The 16746-nt window shown below is 41.1% G+C and overlaps 1 protein-coding gene across 1 annotated transcript in view; it reads left to right on the top strand.

Annotated features, from left to right (window-relative positions):
- The window catches only part of WNK1 (WNK lysine deficient protein kinase 1), a gene marked incomplete at its 5' end in the record, with an annotated part of 110683 nt that extends 94967 nt beyond the window's left edge, over positions 1–15716 (top strand). Inside the window, 6 exons of the mRNA XM_026070333.1 lie at positions 1077–1156; positions 1710–2368; positions 3417–3619; positions 4887–5081; positions 12141–12328; positions 12635–15716. Of these exons, the coding sequence (XP_025926118.1) occupies positions 1077–1156; positions 1710–2368; positions 3417–3619; positions 4887–5081; positions 12141–12328; positions 12635–12949 (1640 nt within the window). The remainder of the gene's footprint in view (positions 1–1076; positions 1157–1709; positions 2369–3416; positions 3620–4886; positions 5082–12140; positions 12329–12634) is intronic.
- Between the last annotated feature and the right edge of the window lie 1030 nt (positions 15717–16746).

The raw sequence follows: 16746 nt of genomic DNA, 5'->3' as shown, positions 1-16746 counted from the left end.
ATTAAAGGTAGTAGGAAAAAGACTGTGTTCTGGCTTCTAAAGAACAACTGAGGTTTGAGTGGATGATGAACAATTGAAGCTTGAATGATCAATGACTTTCAAATCTAAATAAGTTCAACAGTTTAAAGTTTACCAGTTCTGTGAACTTCTAGAATGTGCTAGATGTATGAAACAAGTGCAGTTCTGGGGGGGGAGGAGAGGGGTGTTTGAGACTTTCCAGTCAGTATTCCCCTGCTTATTTTAATTTTTAAAATCTTTTTTTTTTTTTTTTTTTTGCAGAGACTGTCAATGTAGTACTAAAATTATTTCTAAACTAATTAGTAACCAATATTTGATAACTTGCACATGCCTCAAGTTCAATGGCAAACCTTCAAAAGCGAATAAAACCAATAGGAAAGTAGTATAGTTCTGTTTTGGCATGTTGGTAGTAAACTGTACCATAGAACTCATTCTCTTATGAGAAAATGGGGTGGTTTTTGCCTGCTGAAGTTTAGATGGTAAAAGTAAATGAACGGGGGAGGTTGCTTAATAAACATAGCAAGTTGTCCAATACAACTGGTATAAAAATAGAATGCTATTTCTCAGCTTTGTAACCTTATACCACCAGTGCATATAGCAATAAAATTCGGAGCTGACATCCAAGAATCCAGCTCTGAAGGCTTCAGATAGGCTGCTTTGAAAAAAATGTGATTTATAGCATTTCTCTAATTTAACCACTTTTCTGTTAATGCATTGTCTTTGGCGTTTGTGAAATTCAGCTAATCGCTGTGGGTACTGACCTAAAATAAAAAATGAAGAAAATCCCTATTACTAGTGCCGCCTTACATAAATCTGGCTCTGTTTTTTTTTATTCTTTGGCTACTGTACTTTGCAGGAAAACTTTATAGAAAAATACTTCATTTTAAAACTGCAGTTTTATATTCTAAATGGTAAAGTTGAGAAATGAGATCAGGTTCAATGAATCCAAAGGCCTGCTAAGGGTTAACTGATAAGTTTGAGCTAGATAAAAAGAAATGGTTGGAATTCAAATAATTTGTTTCTAATTTTCTTCTCCATCCCATTCTCCTCTTTCATAGCTTCAGCATCATGTGGTGGAGAGAGCAGCGCTATGGCTACCCCAGCAGGAGCTGGTATTCTTAAGATGGGACGGTTTCAGGTAGGAAATGTTAAACTGATCTGGTCATTGATCCAGAATCCTTGCTGAGCAGTTGCTGCCTATTGCCAGCTCAGTTTGCCTCTTGGTAGACTTTTCTATTGAGAGAAGATGTCCATATTGAGCTTGTGAATGCAGTGTTTTGTTCAGACACTGTTCTCTTTCAGGGCAGAGGTTGCACTAGATTATACAGGTCTAGTTCATGAAGACAGCAGTTCATCACGTCAGGCCTTAGCTGTGTGATTGTTGGCCTTGGTCTTTAAAGTTCGCTGGTTTTTTGGTTAACTTAATGCTGGGATATTCACTTTATGTCCTGTCTGTGAAGGAAGTCTCCTCTGAATCTTTTGTTTCTTGGAGTTAAATCATCCAAATTATCTAGAACTGTTGTTTTTGTGTGGCAGCAYGGTACTTGGAGGGTGGAAGAAACCTTCCATGTGGCATTGCAAGGAAACTAGTTATTTTCCCCCTCTCAGATACTTCATACTTTTGAGAGGTAAATCGGCACACCATGTTAAGGAAGAACTAAAAGTCTGCTTGATTTATGTTTCTATCCTAGGTCTCAGTGGCAGTGGATGATGTGCTAAAAGAGAGTGACAAACCTGAAATGAAGCCAGTGCAATTTGAAACCACCTCCTCTGAATCTTCATCTCTTTCTGGCAGTAGCCCAGAGAGTACACTGGTAAAGCAGGCTGGCAGTCGGAAAAGTGAGGCTGTTGCTGGCTCATCCTTGGATGCGGTAGATGGTATTCCTCGCCCGGTTCCTGTGGTGCAATTGCCAGTAGATGTTGGTCAGCCTACTAAGGTTGGGCGCTTCCAGGTGACAACAGCAACGGATCAAGTGGGGCGCTTTTCAGTGTCCAAGACTCAGGATGAGATCACCTGCACAGAGAAAGAGCCAATGACTCTTCCTCTCTCTGTGGACTTGGAACAAGTTGCTGCTTCAGCTGCAGCTCCTCAGAAAGAATTGGAGGCAAGGCAGTCCCCACACATGAATGGCCCGTCCTCAGAGCTGGAGGCCGCCTTCTTGAGCGGGATGGCTAAGGAGCTGGATGACGGCTCGGGGAGCCCAGACTCCCTCCAGCTCCAGGGGTCAAAGATCAGCCTCCCTGTTCAGAGTCTTAGCAACTCATTCAACTCTTCTTACATGAGCAGCGACAATGAGTCAGATATTGAAGATGAAGACTTGAAATTGGAACTCCGTCGGTTACGGGAGAAGTAAGATCCCCCCCCCCTTCCCTTTTGAGGGTAAAATAAGTGGTCAGGTGTGCAATATATGTAACGAAGACTATATGAACTTCTTTTCATTTCATCTAGACCATACTTTTTATTTAAAAAAAGAAAGGTAGATTACTTTAAAAGATTAAACTTTTGCTAAATGTCAGGACTGATTGTCAGTGTTTGTGTGGTAAGTAAGATTCTTTAGAGGTAAAGAAGTACATAATTATTCCAAAAATGCATATCCGCACTTGCTATCCTTAATTTTCTAATCTGTAGTCTTAATGCCTGTGTTTATATGTACATTGTTTGTCAAACTATGGATGAGATGAGACTATGCAGATTTATAGTTCATGCATATCATTGAAATTTAGTAGCTATTGGAAATATTGATGTCTTATTTTAAATGGCAAACAGCTCTGCATTTCTAACATGCACTTCTGGCATTTCTGATGGTTCTCTCTCTCCTCCTGAAGAATCCTCATTGACTTAGAAAAAAGCTTAAAAGTCAAGGAATGTGACCAACTAATTTATTTATGTTGGAAGTCAAACTTTTTTAATGGCAGCTGGCAATTTTATATCTTGTATCAAATTTTCAGAGCTGTTATATACACAATAGTAACGTGGAAGTCTCCAAGGCCATACCTCTCAGAAAATGAGTAATTAGTTATTCCTGTAGCATTTATGTTGAATGATCAGACCTTCTGCAGTAGTTGTATGTCCTTTTTTGTACTTCTGTTTATCCTGGGTTTATAATTACAACATTGGGAACTTCATATTGGAATTCCAGCCACAATTAGAYCACAATGAAAAATGGCAAGTATTCTGCCATTCTGCATTCAGTGGTTATTTGTGGTCAAGATGTATTTCATCCTGTCTTGCATGTTAGTGGGAGTTTGACTAAAGATGGTCATGTTTGGGTGGGGGGGGAGGGGAGAGGATTGTATGTGTATGCATATGATTGTACATGTACAATATACATATATATTATACAAYATAGTGCATATATATAATGTTTTTTAAGTAATTTTCTTCTGTAACTTTTTAGGCACCTTAAAGAGATCCAGGAGCTGCAGAGCCGCCAGAAGCAGGAGATTGAATCACTATACACAAAGTTGGGAAAGATCCCACCTGCAGTAATTATCCCCCCGGCTGCACCCCTTTCGGGAAGGAGGAGACGACCCACTAAAGGAAAAAGCAGCAAGTCCAGTCGTAGCAGCTCCCAGGGAAATAAGAGCCCTCAGCTATCAGGTAAGACTTTCTCCAAGTCTTTTGAGTGCCAGTATGACTTCTAATGTAGATAGTACGTTGTTGGTTCTGTCTCATGCTGTGATCTTTAAATGATCTTTAAAGAGAGACCTTTAAATTTAAAAACTTATAAATGGCTTTTGCTAGTTTGTAGACTGAAAGTTCAGTGTATTATATTGTTTCATTAGAGTAGTTCTAAAGTTGTGGGCTTTATTTTGTAGAGACTAGTCACAGGGCTCTGATTAGGAAGAGTGGGGAATATCCCTTCAGGAGTGAAAAGTATAAATTTAAAGTATGGGGAAAAACTTTGTTTTTTAGATAAACTTTTTTTGTTCCCTTCTGCATCTGATTTTACAGAACGGAACTGGTCTCTTTGCTCACATTCAGGGATACTTTTTTTTTCCCCCCTCTCTACTTTAGTAGCACTTGAGCTTAGTGTTGCTAGTATCCTTACACTTCAGAAACTAAAATAATAGCTGATAGATGTCAAAGTAGTGAATTTCTATGGAGTAGTGTTTTTATACTTTCCAAACTGCATGAGAAAAAATTTCAATAGTGAAGGATTCCATTCTTATTAAAACTATTTTCATACAAAATAGAACTCAGAAAAATAGTTCTATGACTGTTTGAATGGCATGGATTTCAGATCTTTGCTATGTAGGTATAGATATCCCTCAAATCCTGTGGCACTGAGTAAACGATATTGGGAGGGCCAGCATTGTGAGCAGAAGTACTTGTTACTGCTTACAGCATATTTTTGGTAAATCCACATAATGCAGCAGGGTACGTATATATCCAGTCACCCAGGGTGTTCACTTTTATTTTGTTATGTTATAGAGGAYCTATGTATGAGCATGTGGCAGTGAGCTGGGACATAGTTGCCTTAAAACTAAATTAAATCAGATGAATACTACTTCTTGCAAACTTATATAGTGGTTCCCTCCTCGCTGTGCCTGCTGTGGTGTGTGGATTTCTTTTTTTCTTTTTCTTTTTTTTTTGTTCTCCTCCTTGATTGTCATGCTTGACCAGAGGATTATGTCCTTCGGGTGGCTTTTTTTTCCCCAGCACTTTTTCCCTGTATCACTGGCATAATATCTCAAATGAGCATTTGAGTTACTTGCTAGTGACTTCACTCCCCGCCCCCCCCAAATGTTCAAGTCATGCTTTCCTCTGTTCTTTCTCCTATTCATTGGGAGCAACGACAAAAACTTGGAAAATGATTTGGGAAAGCTGAAATGTTAAACGTCTTTTGTCTTGATTCTTCCTGTAGGCAATTTGTCAGCTCAGAGTGCACCGTCAGTCTTGCCTCCACAGCAGACTCTTCATCCTCCTGGTAGCATGCCAGAGACTGGACAGAACCATTTGTTACAGCCCCTCAAACCTTCACCTTCTAGCGAAAATCTCTACTCTGCCTTTACCAGTGATGGTGCCCTTTCAGTACCAAGCCTTTCTGCACCAGGCCAAGGTAAGACTTTAGATGGAATTAGTGTCAAGTCTTGCACCAGTGTTATTTTTGAGAAATGCTCAACCTGATGAAACTTGATTTTAATACATATTGTAAAGTAGATTGGGAATTTGACATATGTTTGGAGACTAATAAGAATGTTTTTTTGCGACTAGATTTCTAGGTTCTTGCATAGGTGAAGTGAGTTGAAGTTTTTGCTGAAGTGATGAATACATAGTATATGACCCCCTGTGCTCTAGTGAAAACACTGAGGAGAATACAAAAGAAGGGACTATGATAGCTGTGGTATTCTTCTGATCTGGAAGAAAGGCGTTAGCTAAAAGCTGAAAGGATGAAGAGACAGATGAGAATGGGAAGGCAAATGTGAAGTGAGATTTAAGGAAGGGGAGGAGCAATTTTTGTGCAAACAGATAACTGAAATGGTAGGAAACTTCAGAAGACACTGAAAGTCCTTTAGATGCCAAAACTGCTTTGGCTGTTTCTATCAGTGGAGGTTTTTAGTAATCTGAGGTGAAAAAAAGACTCCTGTTCTGCAATTGTGCATTGAAGAGTTGTCCCGGAAGGAAGACTTAGCGTAGGAGGATGGAATGGTAGGAATAAACTGCTCATCTTACTCAAGTCATGGATTACTTGTAATTTCTTATTATGTTATTAAATAATTTCTCGAAGACTCATTTCTGATTAATTTGGGAGGGAAGGTTTTTTTTTCTGCCCATCATTGAGGGGATGATAGGTTATGATTCCTTTACTTCTGTGAACTTAGTTGTTCCGATTTTTATCTTTTAACACCATTTTGAAAAGCTTTCCCATAGGCTGATTGAATGCATCAGTTTTAACAAGTGGTTTTGCTAGAACTGGAGAAGTACAAACAGAAAATGGAAAAAGGCTTTTGGGAGGAATTTTCTATAGAATGTTTTTTTAATGAACTGTTTCCAGTACATTGGAGCTACTTGTGCTTCCCTGTACTTAGAGTTGCACAGTACCTTTTCTAATTGGATACTTCTGCCAGGATTTGGCTTTCCTATGGACTGCAACCTTATAGTTGGGTTATATGCCGGAGATTAACAGAGCAAACTTGGCCTAATGTCTGGAGGTATTGGAGAGAGTCTCTTCGCTCCATATATTGTGTCTACATACTCCTTGGTCCACTCTTTGAGGCTTGTTCTTGTGTGCCGTGTTAATGCATTTCACCCCTCCAACCTCRAGTTGCTAACATCTTGTAGTGGTGTTCTGTCTCTTCTCCTCTCCTTTCTCTGTTCTTCCCGTTTTTGTTTTCTCACAGGCTGTGCGAAGTTTAACTGTGCATCTGAGAGAGTGACGTTCAAGCCTGGTGGCAGGAGGACCCGATTTCTGAGTACGCCCTGCTTGGCTCTTTGTGTGTAACACCTTTACTCCTTCCTTGTCTGTTTTTTGTTTTGTCTTTTTGGTTTTTTTCTGCTGCTTGGATCTGACTGTTTCATGCAGCCCATTGTCATCTGCCACTTTGTATTCCCTCCCATCCCATGGCTCAGCTGAGCTGTTCTTGGTGCACCTTTAGAAGTTTGGGTTCTCGTGTTAATAAAACTCATAGTGACAAGCACCAACTTCTGTAAGCTTTGGGTGGAAACCTCTCTGGATAGTTCAGTGAAATGGCAGAAACTGGGGAGAGGTTGCAAGATGTGGGTACGTGGGCCTATACTTTTGGCCTGCCTAGTAATTACGCTTCAGCATGTATTATCAAACATGAGAGTTGGGAGGGAGGCGTTTTTCTAGTGAAACAATGAGGAAGGTTTGTGTTTCCCAAATTACTCTTTCATTGGGTGGTATTGTTGTAACTGATAGGGGAAAGGTTTACTTTTTCCAGCAGTAAAACTACTGTGCAAGCTGAATGCATTTTTGCATGCTGTCAGCACTAGTGCTGACTGCAGTGCAGAGCATTGATGCCACCGGTAGGCAGTTAAAACTGACTTATGTTCATTAGCAGAAGGGTAGTTAAAGATCAAAGTGCTGAGGGGATTAAACCCATCTGTAAAATATTTTCAGGAAAACTCAAGAGATCCTTAGCTACTAATGGGCCCAGGTTTAGAAATTCTTACTGTGACTAGGAGACAGACTAAATATGCCACAAATAGTGGTGAAGATGGGAATTAGATGTCTTCAGACATCCTGTCAACCCACACAAGTTATCTTCCAGATGTTTTTAAAATCCTTTCACTTGAACTTGCATTAGGCCAGATTAAAAAGAGATCCTCAAACTTCTGATGTGATTGTCTGAAGTACTGATACGCTTGAGCTGAGGCTGCTAATGTGATGCCTTTTATTGGGAGTGCTGCCAYGTTTCCCATGCTGCTTCTGCAGGCTGGACCCTTTGAATGCTCTGACATTTGTTTCTCACCCTCTGGAATGACTTGGTATGAGAAAGCTGTAAGTGCTGTAAAGAGACCTTTGATTGCTGCACCTACCTGCCAGTCCCCCACATCTGTAGCATCTGCCTTGCTACAGTAGGCTGCAGCTCAGCTGAGCCAGATATACGTGTGCAGCAACTTGACCTGGTCTTCTACAGAGACAGCTGCAATGCAACCAGTTCCATCCTCTGGGGGGGCGGGAGGGAGGGAGGGAGTCAGGGGGAGAGGAAGGCTTCTCCTGGCAGTTGGGTTTTGCAGTGATACCTCAGTCTGACTTCACTGGATTTGGGGATTTAAGCACTAATGGTATGCAATTCTTTTGTGGACCTTCAAATCAAGTATCCTTAACTGGTTTTGGTTGGAAGATTAATGTGCAGATGTGCACTAATTGCCATTTGCAATTCAAAGATTTATGGCTTCTTTCTAGGAAGAGGTTAAATTCTTACCAAAGCTAACTTTTTAAAATTATCTTTAGTCTGGCCTATCCTTTTTTGGGGGTGGGAGTATAAAGAACAGCCATTCCATTTCTGGAATTGGCAATAAGCTGAATGTATGAGAGTGTACTGTGTACTTATGAGGCCTTGACTTGCTGCAAATTGTACATCATCTGGTTATAAAAGGAATCCTTTGGCATGTATATCTCTTGCTCATGGGATTGGCGATAAGTGAAATGGATTCCTTTTGAGAAGTTTGTTGTAGCTGTCCTGTAAAAGCAGGTAATACTTGTAAAGGCATGGCACAGCTTGGCCTGGCTCTTGGCTTGTCACAGGTTGCTTGCTTCCTGGAGTCTTGTCCTTGAGATGCTATCGCAGTCTACTGCGGAGAGTGACAACTGGAAAAGATGCTCGTTTAGAATCAGCAGCATTGAGGAAACAGTGCAGTAACTGATGCTTTTAACTGTGCAGGTGGAGAAACAGAGTGGTACAGCTTGGCAGGGAAAGTCTGAACAGTTCCTCTGATCTGGGAAAACTTGGGAAAATGGGGGAACAAACTAGGAAAGCACTTAACCTATCAAATTCTCCTCATTTTGTGAAGTAATCATACTTTTACAGCTGTTAAAATGCTTTCTACTTCCTGACAGAAGTGGAAGATTTACTTGCTTTTTCCTTTTGTGGTAACCAGTTGTAACAGTAACATTTCCTAACATTCTTCACTACAGTTTAGGAATTTTGAAGAACAAATGCAGGAGGCTGGGGTTCTTCTTTTTCTGAAAGTCCAACCGATTAAACTGTCAGACCAACCTTTTGGATTTTTCCTAGAATGTCCCAGTAGTAATTTGCAAGAGTGTTACTACAACACAAGCAGAGTCCTGCAGTGCTGTGTCCTCTGTTTCTCACCGAGCTTTTCGTACTGTTTGCTGATACTAAACATTTCTCACTGTTTCTCTTACCTTTTAACAAATTGCTCTCTCTTTGTGCTTCAGGGAAGATGGTGAAAAAAGTCTGTCCTTGCAACCAGCTCTGTAGTAATTATCTTATTTCTGTTATCTCCGATTCCTGATTGTAAAGCTATTCATCAGCTTTTTCTGGTCACTGAAGCCTTACCTCCCTGACTCTGTCTCCAGCACAGCATCTGTCTGTCTCTGTTATGCCCTCTAATGTGTACTCCTTTGTTAGCATATTTAATAGTCTGGCTACTACTGCTGCAGACAAGTGGAGGCAAGGAGCAGCTCGCCTTCACTATGGAGCTCTTTGCTCACCGGTAATGGCAGTGAATTGAGCATTAGGGTCAGTTGCTCACTGTAACGTACTAAAATTATACCTTTGAGCAGCTGCTTTGTTTACAGATTTGACTGGGTTTGCCAGTTCTGTCACAGACCCAATTGCAGAGACTCCTTCAACATAGAGTAAGCCATCGGAGATCTCAAAGGTGTCTCCCAAAGCAAGAAATGCTTAGAAATGCCTGTGTGTGTTTGTAATTTAAGATTGTTTAATAGGTGTCTTTTGACTCTTGGCTTATGGGGGGGAAAAATAAGAGGGCAGAATGAAGGTATTTTAGGTAGCAGGCTGAAGAGGGAGAAGCCTGTTTCATTTCAGATCCTTCATGTCAGAGCAGAACTGGGGACGGTTGCTGTGACTGAGCAGGAATGTGGGGGGTTGTCTCCACTGAATGCTACAAGTTGAAGCACTTCCCTTTCACACTCTTCTGGATGGCATCCTCTGCAGGTAGCGATTACATTGGAGCTGAAATACAAAATTCCAGAGAAGTCGTTTTCTAAACTGACATTACGTGGGAGTTCTAGTAGTTTTATAGCTCACCTTTAACAGCGTAGGCTGATCTGCCTTTGTCTGACTGTCTGTGACCTGAGATGGGAGCTCCCTGACAAAATCATTTTTGTAGACAAAATTCTCATTGCCTCCCACCTTTCCCACCTCCCCCAAACCCTGAACAAATCCAGCCTCTTCAAAACCGCTCAAAAACGTTCCTAAATCACGTTTCACATCTTCAGATGAATGCACTCTGGTATACCTTGATTAATTCTCTTCCTTCCATGGCCTGAGGAAGCTCTCCAGAGTAGGTCCAGGATCCCAGGTTGTAAGCTGTATGCTTACTGATTAAAGTGGAAATGTGAAATATTAAAAGCAAATATTGGCCATCGTGAAGAGGATGAGAGAGAGTGTGTCAATCCCTGCATGAACCCTGACAGTGGAATGTGATTATTACTGCTATTGACAACTCCTCTTGAGTACGTTTGTTGCTTTTGCCTGTTTTCTCTTAATTTCACTTTTCATATCATTGCTGTTATTTAATAAGTGTATTCCAAGCCCTTTCCACATTTTGCATGCTTAAGGTTCTCATTATATCATCGTAGATTTTCCTTGCCACTCTTAGTGTTCCTATCACTCTTCATCTGAGCTGCTGCTGCACGCCCTGGTTAGGGAACCTTTATTCCTTCCTTATCACATGTGTCGTTGCATGGGTCTGCCTGCCTGTGGGGACTGCTGCCCTGCTTGCGGGCAGCCGGACGGGAGCCACTTTCATGCTTGAGTTGGAACTGGTGGGAGGGGGATGTATCCTTTCCTCTTCAGCACTACTAGAGGCAGTAACACTTTGCTTAATTGTCCTGCATAGTAAGTATGTCACCTACCTAATTCACTCCTTAATGTGAAACATTCCCACAGGGGAGGGATTTGGAGCCTGTTCTTTCAGAGATGCAGAAGTTGCAAGGACTGTGGCTATTAGCTAGGGAAAGCGGTACAGCCGAATTAGTTGTCAGGCAAGAGAAAGTGACTCTGTCATTTGGCCTCTGCCATAGAGATGGTGATTTCGCTGCTGGGCTTTTCAATGCTCCACTTTTAACCAGTTTTCTTCACGAATGTCTGCCATACACTCAGGTTTTTCTAGATTTCCCAGTTGCAGTCTTAAGAGCATGCGAATAGAAATGTTTGAGTAACTTTGAGAAGCAAGTAGCTGAGGATGTGTGCTTGCAAGGAATGCTGCGTTTAGTGCTGCAGCGACAAGATGCTTTTTTTGTTGTGTTTAATTGGTTTTGTACTAACCAGATTTGAAAACTCTGGATTTGTTCTGCCTTTACCATGTCCTTCAAAGAAGACTTATGGGCCTAATGGTTAACCATAACTTTAACATATGTAAAGGAGAATACTTTGCAATACTGCTAGGAATTTAGGACACTTACCTGATAATATACAATCTCCTCTAGTACTGATACAGTATCTGTCTTTGAAAAGCTTACATCAGAGTGCAGTTGTTTGTTTACAAGTGTGAGGGGGACAGTGAGGCTATTGAAAACAAAACTGCTTCTAGATATTTTCTACAGGAAAAATTTCAACGAGCTTTCTAACAGAAGCGAAGCCTCGTATTTATGTGAAGGCATTTTGTGTTCATGCAATCAGCCCAGTGAATGGAAAAATTTATAAAGCATGTTCAAGGAACTACTCTCATTTTTGCCTTCTTTTAAGCTGTGTTAGTTGTTTGCATCTGAAATGCTTGTTCTTCTGACATAGGAAATCTGAACATAATGGCCAAAAAATGCTTTCAGAGGCAAAAAGCAAAATTTAATGCAGTGCAGACTTCCCCTGCTGATCCTGGCTGTTTGGTGGATGAAGACAGTCCCATCTGGTTATCCTCAAGAACATAAGTATGGCAGCTATTGGAAACAACAGTTGCTGTTTCTCATTGTGTTTCTTTGTGTAATCTGGGTGAATTTTTTTTCTCCATTCTACGAAGTGGAGATAACTTTCTACAGAGTAGCTGGCTATGCTGATTGTACTGCTCCTTACTCAGCATCCAGCATTGTCCTCCAAGGTGAAATTGATTTGTGCTGATAGTGGTTGCTGCTGATTAAAAGGTGTAGAATGAGAGAATGACATGACTGTACCTTCATTTGGTGTTGAAATCTAATCTCCTCCTTCCTCTACAAAGACCTGTGGGCTGCTACTCTTCCTCTCTTAAGATGACTGCTTACAGCACTTCTTGAAAAGTAAACATATCTACAAAATACCATTAATCTGAAAAAAATGACTGTAGGAATCCTTGTAATTCCCTGTTCAGCGCGTCCTGGAATTGAAATGTAGGATTAACGTGCATGGCATTTTAACTGGCTCTCTATTGTTGTGCCATTACCACAATTATTAAATTTACTAGAGAAATGTGATTTATTTATTTATTTATTTATTTTAACCAGAGTTTTGATTCCCGTTTCTTGTATTTTTAGGGACCAGCAGCACTAACACAGTCGGGGCTACAGTGAACAGCCAAGCACCCCAGTCTCAGCCTCCTGCTATTGCCTCTAGCCGAAAAGGGACTTTCACAGATGACCTGCACAAGCTGGTAGATAATTGGGCCCGAGATGCCATGAACCTATCTGGCAAGAAAGTTGGCAAAGGGCATAGCAACTATGAGGTAAGATTTAACCCATGAACACTTATGGCAAGACACTGTTGGTGTCATCCCTATCTGTTAGGGTACCAAACGTAGCTAGAGTAGAGTTTCCATGTAGCCTGGACAGCTGCTCTAGAAAGATGCTGGCTATATCTTTCATGTGCGGGGTTATGCCACCTGCTGTGGAAGGGAATGGGATGACTAGAGAAGACGACCATTATGTGTTCTTGTAAACATCCATTTTGTATGGCCTGTGGACCAAGGGGGTAGCCTATGATTTTTAAGCACAGTTGTATAACTTCTTTTGGGGGCTGGATTTTCTTTCAGGGCCCTGGAATGGCAAGAAAATTCTCAGCACCAGGTCAGCTCTGTATCTCTATGACATCTTCCCTGGGTGCTACGCCCATCTCTGCAGCATCAGCTACCTCTTTAGGTCCCTTCACAAAGGCTATGTGCCCTCCGCAGCAGTACGGTTACCCAGCAGCATCTTTTGCAGCTCCATGGAGTGGGCCAGGTGGTCCAGCACAGCAGCCACTTGGCCAGTTCCAGCCCGTAGGTGCCGCATCTTTGCAGAGCTTCAACATCAGCAATTTGCAGAAATCTATCAGCAACCCCCCAGGCTCCAACCTGCGGACCACTTAGCCATGCTTGGAAACCATGCTGGCTAGACCTTGGGACAGGACATGGGGAGGGAGATGGGGCCCTGTGTCAATTACTAGTGCTGCAATGAACTGGTAGCTTGCCAGACTGGGAAAGAATTTCCCTTTTTCAACCATTGCTGTCAGCTCTCTGTAAAGGGAGTTTCCCCACACACTTTCAAGGGGGAGGAGGATGATCAGCATCCTTATGATGGGACAGTGCTTTTGACTGAGTGGTCCTGCTCTCTATGGAAGGAGAGCTGTGAAGATAAGTCATGGGGTCAGTTAATGCGGTCTTGCTGTAAAATTCCTCTGTGGTTTGAGGCTGAATCCACATGTGTTGAGATGGGAGAGGTGAATCCTAGCATGAGGCTTTAGCACACTTCTCATCTCTCCCTGAAGAACCAAGACCAGGAGAAAAGCTGTCCAAATCCCCCTCCTCTCCCTCTCCCCAAACAATCGTATTTGGCTCCAGAATGATGGGGCACACGAATGGACTTGCAGTGCAGCCCGTGCTTGATAGGTCATTACTGCTTTAAGTAAGATATTAACAGCTTTGACTGCAGCATTAGAGCAATTTAAATTGTTTAAAAATTTTAAAAGTTCCCTGCGGACATGTACTTACCATCAGTTTTGATGTGGAAACACTGTGATATATAAATGTTGTTGGACAACAGTAGTTTAAAAATGAGTGGAATATAGAGGGTTAAAAAAAGTTAAAAAGAAAAAATGGAAAAAAAGCTAGCTATATCCTTATACTTATTGGAGACACTTTAACTTTTTCCTTTGTATTTTCATTGTATTAGATAAATAAATGTGAATGTAAAATTGTATAAATTAATGTACTTGAATACTTGTCTGTTCTCCCAGTATGCTTGCTGGATATTTTAGTGCCTTGGACTTCTATTGCTTCTGCAGTTAGCATCATCTTCCCAGCAGACCCCCAGATGGACAGAGGGCAAGTTCAGAGCAGGATGGATGTGTACCTAGTGATTGGGACATTAAAGAGTTAACAGTTGGAGTGTTTATTTAGTGTTACTGCAACTGTCTAGAGTAGGTGTTTGGAGGGGGAAGTCATTGAGGCTGTAGGTTGGAATAAAGTTCTGAGTGGTGGGGAAACTTGTCCAAGTGCGCAGATCTCAAGTTGCTGGTGTGAGGAGGACCAGGTGGGGGCAGGATGGAGGGTGGCGGGCGAAGCTGAGGTGAAACTAACTGGTCTTGTCTAAAGTGTTAAGAGGTCTGGAGCAGAAACAGAGAGGATGGGGAGAACGTGTGTCTTGGGAAAGGTCCAACTTAAGATGTGGCTTTGACTCCACCTGTGAAGTGGTGAAAATGTTTGGTCAGGATGTGGTATGAGGGAGAGGTGTCATTGCTCGTTGGTGTGGGCTTGTCTGCTGGGATTGCTTTTCTTATTTTTTTTTTCTTAATTCATTAAAGCCAGGAATAGACTGTCCTGGTGCAATGTCCATTGCCGGCAATGGATGCACTTGAAACAGCCGGCATCAAGAAGTTTCCTCTGTCTTATCTGGAGGATTTATGATTTTGTTCACTTAAAGAATTTCAGACTGGTACCAGGACTGTAATCAACTGTCACCTCTTAGTAACTGTACTGTACCTTCTGCTTTATTCATTTTCCCTTTTCATATTTAAAAATACTGGTTCCCTCTTCAAAGTAAAAATAATACCAACCAGTATTTATACAGTGCTGCAAAAATCTGTGAAGGGTCAAAGTACTGCTTCCTGGTACTTGGGAGTAGCTCAGTCACATCCTAGAAGTTGGTGCATCAAGGAGATGTTACTTGCCTGAATTTTCTCCTGGGAGCGCTATTCCCTTGTGGAGCCTTAATAAGGAGTTTTTCTGTCTCTAAATGTTCTCACTCTTATCTTTAAAAACAAAAGCGCAAGGTCTGTTTGTTTTGTCTCACTTTTTTTTTTTTAACAGCAGTTTTGGCAGAAAGGGCATGCACAAGCTAGAGATGAAAGTCTAAGGGTGAAAGCTAGTGGCAAGGTGGCTGGATTCCAACAGTTCCTCAGCTTTGGGGTTTTACTCTTTGTAACTAATGTGAGGACAAGAACTACAGAATGAGAGAGGAGGCTCATAGCTGCGAGTGCGATGGAAAAGCAGGCAGAAAATGGCAGGGGGGGTCCCTGCTGCTAAAGTAGAACAGAAACCTTCTGCTTTTTGGTCTGAATGGATGCAGAGAAGAATTTCCTGAATACACCAAGTGTAGGGTGGAAGCATGCTCTATGTAAAGGAGCAGTTACAAACCTGAGGCAGTAATGAAACAAGGGGAATATTTCATGACAGGGGAACTAATCAGCTCAATGCAGCACATGGTTATTTAATTTTGATCTAGTAAGTTTGAAGTCGTTTTTCACTTAATGTTATGCAAGAACTGGTTTTATTTACCATTGATTTTTTTTTCTTCCCTCCTGTGGATGAATAACTGAAGTCTAGAGGAATAAACTAATGCTACTGAACTGTTAAATTATTTTGTTTAATATTACACTTTGAGTATCTTTTTCCACATAAAATCTGTTTCTGAATTACAAGCGTTTTCTTTACATTATTTAACAATGTACACTGTAAAAAATAAATAAATAAATAAAATGAATTCAAACTTGGGGCTTCCCTGGCCGTAGTTAGTTGTATGTTTTGCACTAAAACCAGGCATTGCGCTTCTTGTATGACTGCGCTTTGTGCTGCAATTTGTTACCTTTGTAGAATATTTAATGAAATCATTCAAATAAACCAAACCTGCTTTTGTTGAGCTGTGGGTTTTCTTGTTGAGCAGCAGGTTCCAACCTCTCTTTCCTATTCATGGAGTAATTTGAACTGTCTGTTACCCAATTCATCAGTTTATCACAGGAAAGTACAAGAAACCCATTTTAATGAGACCCTTAACTTCTCAAAAGCAGTTATCAGTAATGAATCTTTGACCTTTTAATAGAATACTCTGAAGCAAGAAACTATAAAGAACAGTTCATAGAATGAATCTTCTTTATGAAAGGATGAACATAAATGTTTAAGGGAGGAAGGATAACTTAAGACATAGTGGTATGGGTGCTGGTATGGCTGACTGTTGTGAAGTTACCAAATAGCAGTGAAATATGCTTAAATATGATAGTCAAAAATTTGGCAGGTCTCCCAGTTTGAAATACAGATATGTGTTAACTTGCAGGAGTTCTGTGCTTCCTTTTGGCAATGAAGCTAGAGCAGGGTGTGCTGAAAAGTGCCTGGGGAAGGCCCCCCATTCCTCATAATCCTATTTCTCCTTTGCTGTTGTGTCCATTACTCTCCTCTCTGGAGAGGAAGAGAAAAGGAGTGTGCATCTGTGCTGCTGGGCAGAAGAAACTCTTCAGTATAGATCTAATATGAATTCCAACCCCAAACTATACTGGTAGATAAAGTAGTTCGACTCGAACTACTTTATAGGGTCATTCTCAAACAGCTGTAGAGTTGCAAGAATTATTTGGTATTTCTAAACACTAATTACTGCTGCATTTCTTTCCATTTTAAGAACAGCTTCTGTTATGACTCATGCTGCTCAAGTCCTTAAAGAAGGGGGGGAAAAAAAAAAGCCCTAAGCGTAAGCTTTGCTGTTTTTTTTTAAAAAAGGACATATCCTGAGAGGTGTATTTCAGTGAGTTCTTTTAAAGGAGGCACATCCACATTTGCACTGTTTCTGTAGAGTCAAGAGAGCTGTTGTTTTGAACATATGGGGCTCTTACATTTTTCTTGCAAAAGTTTGGCAATGCTTTGTTGTTTTGTACTGTCTGCACATTCCCTTCCTAACAGGT

The sequence above is a fragment of the Apteryx rowi genome, unplaced genomic scaffold (genome assembly GCF_003343035.1).
Source record: "Apteryx rowi isolate R43461 unplaced genomic scaffold, aptRow1 scaffold_31, whole genome shotgun sequence".
Lineage (NCBI taxonomy): Eukaryota > Metazoa > Chordata > Aves > Apterygiformes > Apterygidae > Apteryx > Apteryx rowi.
This window is presented reverse-complemented; position numbering and strand designations above follow the sequence as displayed.